Here is a 5,384-nt window from a genome sequence, read left to right as displayed (position 1 = left end):
AAAAAAAAAAAAAAGAGGAAAGAAAAGAAAGAAAGATTGTTTAGTTCTAACACAGTTCCTTTCAAAACCACAGTTCCATGAGGCTTGCTTAGCAGGGTTTCTCTGTGTATCTCATGCCGGCCTTTCACTCACTGTGGAGCTGAGTCTGGCCTTGGAACTTGCAGCAATGCTCCTGCCTCAGCTTTCTAAGTGCTGGTCTCACAGTTCTGTGCCACCCTGCCTGGCTATATTTTACTATTTTTTTTAGCACTGCTGTTTTCTAGGATATATCTTTTTCAGCTTTACTTTCCAACTCTTCTACTGAGCTATTTAAATTTTAATGTTTTTTCCATTGTTTTATTTTAAGAATAAAGAATTAAATATTATATTATTTTTATATTATAAATATATTAGTCTTAATTTTAAAACTTGTGTATCCTCTGGTTGCTTTTCTTCTCCCGTACTTTAGAAGCTTTGTTCTGATGTCTTGTCTTTGGCCCTTGTTTAAGAGCAGAGAAGCAGAGCTGCCTGCAAATAGGAAGGTGGGGAGCCATTGTCCTGCCAGACTCAACTGGTGTGGTCATTTGCTGACAGCTGCGTCTTGGGGGAAGCGACTAACTGTGTCTTCTGAAGGGAGTCCTGGCTTGCCACCGTCAGGAATGTCGATAAAAGCCACCAGGTTTTCTCTGCATAGGCTACTAAATTTGAGACTCTGTCTTCCCCTCTCACCACCGCCATCCAGAGACCATCTCTTAGCCTTTCTGGAGGATTTATTTGGCCACTCCCTTTTGCTGGACATGGGCATGTCTCTATCTCTTCCATTATTGCAGGTACTACAGTCATGGAGATACTCATAAAACAGTCTGTGTGACTCTGTCTCTCACAGTGAATGCTACGCGTGTACTTTGGGGCTGACTTGATGCTGAAGATGGTTGCCTTTTCTGTGCTGCTTGAAACGGTGGCTTGTGTTGCAGCTAATCAGTACACAGTTCTGCCTCGCCGCTAGCACTAGACAGGCTCAGCCTTTTCTTTTATTGTTGTTGCTTTTGGCTAGTGGGAAAAATATGTTTTATTTGTTTATTTACTGGTAAGATTGAAATGTATGTTTCTTTTGAGAATTGCTATTTATAACATTTTCTCATTTTGACATAAAAATTTTGTTTGGTTATGATTTTTTATATTTAGTTTGGAGCTAGGTAAGACAGCATGAGAGGAACAAAATTAAGTATTTTCATCTAGGATTCTTATGTCCTTATCTCTAATTTTGTTTTTGGCCCTGCAAAACAAATTTCTTCTGTCTGCCATGAACTACAAATGAAATGATTTTTCTCCCTTTCCGCTGCATTAGCAGGTAGCAGTTTGCTGCCGCATTAGCAGTAGCAGCTGTGAGCATGCTATGCCGCTGGATGAGAACTCTACTTTTGTTTTTTAATCTAGGAATGAACACAGAAGCAGAACAGCAGCTTCTCCATCATGCCAGAAATGGCAATGCTGAAGAGGTGCGAAGGCTGCTGGAAGCCATGGCACGGATGGAAGTGGCCGCTGACATTGACTGTAAAGGTGAGCTCCCAGCGCTTGCTTGTTACAAGCCTCACATGTGTTTATTTAATTTTTTCAGTCTTGACCATGATAAATCTCACTCCCCTTTCCTTGGAAGAACTCCCCACAATATTGTGTGAAATAATATTATACCCGTATACCCTCTAAGGTAGAGAGTTGAGATCTATCCGTACAAGTTCTGAGGTGAGCCCGGGTATGCATTCCCTGACAATGTCTTTATTTTTCTTAGCAACACTGCAGTTGAGCCAGCAGGTTTGAGTGACTGCTGTTTGCCCAGCAGGTAAAGTGCTGTGATTTCCTTGGGAGAGACTGACAAACTCCCAACCCTCATTGAGGTTAGCTTTCTAGATTGACAGACCAGGCTAGTCTCCACCACAAAATAGGTGCTGGGGTGTGAAAGCTCTGTGCATCCGCAGAGGAGGATTCATTACTAGTTTGAAGAGCAGCTTCTTAGAAATGGATTTAGGGTGATAAGAGAGGGACTGTGTAGGACTTAACTAGATGAAGATAGAGAAGAAAAGTTAAACAAAACCAATATGAGACATAATTATGGCTGGGGACATCTTAGCTTGGCTCCCTGATCAGGAGGTTTCATGGTGGCTGTCTGGAGGCTGGAGAGCCAGGGAAGTCATTGCTGTGGTCTAAAGAACCTGCAAGTCTCCAGATTTAGCCTTTCCCTGGCTATATCTCTTTATGCATGTGTGTATGAGTGTCTGAGTGTGCGTGTGTTTGTTTGTCTGTCTGTCTGTCCACCATTGAGCTTGAGCCCTAGGCAGGGTCTGCTTTGAGGCAGTAGATGGTGAGATAGGTGCCCTGCTAGGGGAATGCTTTCCTATTGTCTGTGATGTAGCTTGCCTGGCTTTAGTGATCTCTAATTTAATCTCACTGGGCTTATGACCAGGAACTATATGTTCTGTACATCTGTTGTCCATCCATTTCTACAACTCTTCTGTCTCAGCAAGGGCTTATGTATGACTCATAATGAAGGTAGAGAGCAGGAAATGGAAATATGCATTTGAAGTCAAAGGCATGAAAAAAAAGAGTGGAAAGGGCTGGCAGAGAAGGAGACCCCGGGCAGACAACAGAGAGTGTGAAGGAAGGGCTGTCAGGTTCTCTAGAGGAGCAAGGCTGACAAGTTCTGTTGCATCATAACAGGGGATTTTGGTTGGCTACCATGAAGCAGCCAGCAGGTTCACAATGGCTATCTCTCGACAGATCAGGAGCATGGAGGCTACTCCATCCAGGAGGCTGGATACCTTAGCAGTACCAATTTGTTGCTGACAGCTTAGAGATGTCCTGGACTGCTGCTGGTCTTCAGTGTACACTGAAGCTAGAAGAAGCTGGGTTCTGATATTAGTGAAGAGCTGAAGCAACAGGGTAGATGAACTTGCCAGCAGGAAAGAAGGCATGCGGACAAAAAGCAAAAAATTTAATTTCTTTTACCACCTTTTATCTGGGAGGTACTCCTATTTAGGGTGAGTTGTCCCAGTTCAGGTAACCTGATCAAGAAAACCTTTTTACAGAGTGCCCAATGGCTGGCTTTTAGTTCATTCCAGATTCAGTCAAGTTCGACAACTAAGACTGACCATTGAAGGTATTCTAGGGATTTGAGAGACCAGAATGCAGGACTGGCAGGTGAACAGTGCCCCACTAGATTTAGTGACAGTATTTTTTGATGACAGTCGAAGACAGTGTCAATGTCAAGGTAGGAGGCAGGCTTTGGCTGCCCCAGGCGAGTTGGTGGTAGGTTGGAGTGCTGTGGAGAGCAAGGGAGGAGTGGAAACTGAAGAGAGCGTGTTGGCTGGTTTTGGCTGGTCAGAGAGGGTATAGGCTGCTTGTTCCTTCCTATGAGAAACCAAAGGGGAGAGAATGAAGCTAGGGAGGAGTCAGAGGACCCAGAAGGACTGTGGTCTAAGAGGGTGACCAGACTCTGCCCTGTGGGGTGGGTGTGGCTAAGGAATTGGGGTGGGAGGTGGCACTGAGTGGGGAAGGCCTAGGAGTTCTGTGAAAGCTTCTGGTTTTGCTGTAGTACTGAAAGGCGAAGTCATTGTTAGTAGATGCGGTGTAGGTAAGAGGTGTCAGTAGTTATGGGGGGGTGGGTGAGGGAGATGCTCCTCAGCCAGGCATCATAAGAAGGATGCCAAGTCAGAGTGTGGGGCTTGACTTTGGTGCCCAACTCTTCAGGGTGCATTTATTTTTCTTCAGCATGCACTATAACCTGGGATTTTATAGCTAGCTTTGACAGAGATAATGATGATTAGGTCTCAGTGCTCATGCCAGAGTTGGTGAAGTTACGTGTTTAAGTGATGTAAGACTAGAGGACTGACTTTTGTGGACAAGCTGAGGCCTGATCCGCACGGATAAGTGAGGGGTTAAGTTTATGGGAATGGTTTTCTTTTTCTTTTTTTAAATTTATTTATTTTTTATGTACATTGGTGTTTTTGCCTGCATGCATATCTGTATGAGGTTGGTGGATCCCCTGGAACAGGAGCTATAGACACTTGTGAGCTGTCATGTTGGTGCTGGGAATTGAACCCATGTCCTCTGGAAGAGCAGTCAATGGCTCTTAATCGTTGAACCATCTCTTCAGCTCTGAGAATGGCTTTCTATGATCATAGTGGCACTAGGTCTTGGCTCTGACAGTGGCTACTTGACACTGAGCAGAGACACAACTCATAAGAAATGATGGGAGTGGGCTGCGGATGTAGTTCACTTGTTACAGTGGTTGTCTAGCATTCATGACACCCTAGGCTCTCTCCACAGCCTTACATGAGCAGAGCATGCTGCTGCATACCAGGACTCTCAGCACATGGCAGATAGAAGCCTCCGATACATAAAATCTAGTTTCAAAAAAGATGGGAGAAGACTGCCAAGATTGCTCAAGGGGTAAAGTCGCTTGCTGCTCATCCTGACAACCAGAGTTGGTTCCTGTGACTGATATGATGGAAGGAGAGAAGAGAAATGACTTCTCAAGTTGTCTTCTGTTTTCTATGTGTGTGCCATGGCATATACATGTACACACACACACACATATGTACACACACAGACACACATACATACACACAGACATGCACATATACATGTACACACACACATGTACACACATAGACACACACATACACACAGACATGCACATATACATGTACACACACATATGTACACACACAGACACACACACACAGACATGCACATATACATGTACACACAGACACACACACAGACATGTATATACACATAATTATTCACAGTAAATAAACAAAACAAAACAGAACTGAAGTGAAGTGAGAAACAGATTAGGGAACAGAGATTAGAGAAGGACTATGTTGGCAATATTACGGTTTTCTGGGAGGCTTGGCAGGCGACTGGGGAAGCATTTGCTGGACTTGTGGCTCAGAGAAGGGCTTATAACATGAATGGAAAATTTCTTCACCAGGGTTCTCTGTAGACTTTGTTGCAGAGGTTCAACACATGGCTTCTCCTTAGTGCTATGGCTGTTCTGGAGTGAGGAGCCTGGATGTGAGAAAGCCAGGATTATTATGGGAAAACCTAGGTTTTACTGAAGAAGAGAAGACAAAAGATATGGTCAATGAAGTAACCTTAGGAGTTCCATGGGGCTCTTGGGGAAGAAACAGATGCAGCAGTTGGCCCTTGGGCAGCTAAGTTTCACATAGATAGGTTGAAGGAATCATTAGCCTGTTGTAGACATGACAGTTGTGGCTGAAGATTGTGTGGGGGTTCAGAGCTAGGAATCCAGGAGCTACAGTGCACAGTGACTGAGCTCCAGGAGCTATAGTGCGGGGTGACTGGACTCCAGGAGCTATAGTGCGGGGTGACTGGACTCCAGG

At 44.4% G+C, this 5,384-nt stretch overlaps 1 protein-coding gene across 5 annotated transcripts in view; it reads left to right on the top strand.

Moving 5' to 3' along the window:
* The window catches only part of Osbpl1a (oxysterol binding protein like 1A), a 195,909-nt gene that overhangs the window by 9,810 nt on the left and 180,715 nt on the right, over positions 1 to 5,384 (top strand). For 3 of the 5 annotated variants that reach the window (XM_031364995.1, XM_031364997.1, XM_031364994.1), the window contains exon 2: positions 1,417 to 1,539. In XM_031364995.1, the coding sequence (XP_031220855.1) occupies positions 1,419 to 1,539 (121 nt within the window). In that variant the 5' untranslated portion in view covers positions 1,417 to 1,418. Of the gene's footprint in view, positions 1 to 1,416; positions 1,540 to 5,384 lie in introns of those variants that run through there. The other 2 variants (XM_031364998.1, XM_031364996.1) reach the window with 2 other exon arrangements.

The sequence above is a fragment of the Mastomys coucha genome, unplaced genomic scaffold, assembly GCF_008632895.1.
Source record: "Mastomys coucha isolate ucsf_1 unplaced genomic scaffold, UCSF_Mcou_1 pScaffold13, whole genome shotgun sequence".
Classification (NCBI taxonomy): Eukaryota; Metazoa; Chordata; class Mammalia; order Rodentia; family Muridae; genus Mastomys; species Mastomys coucha.
Note: the sequence above shows the minus strand (reverse complement) of the source record. Positions and strands in the feature narration are given on the sequence as shown.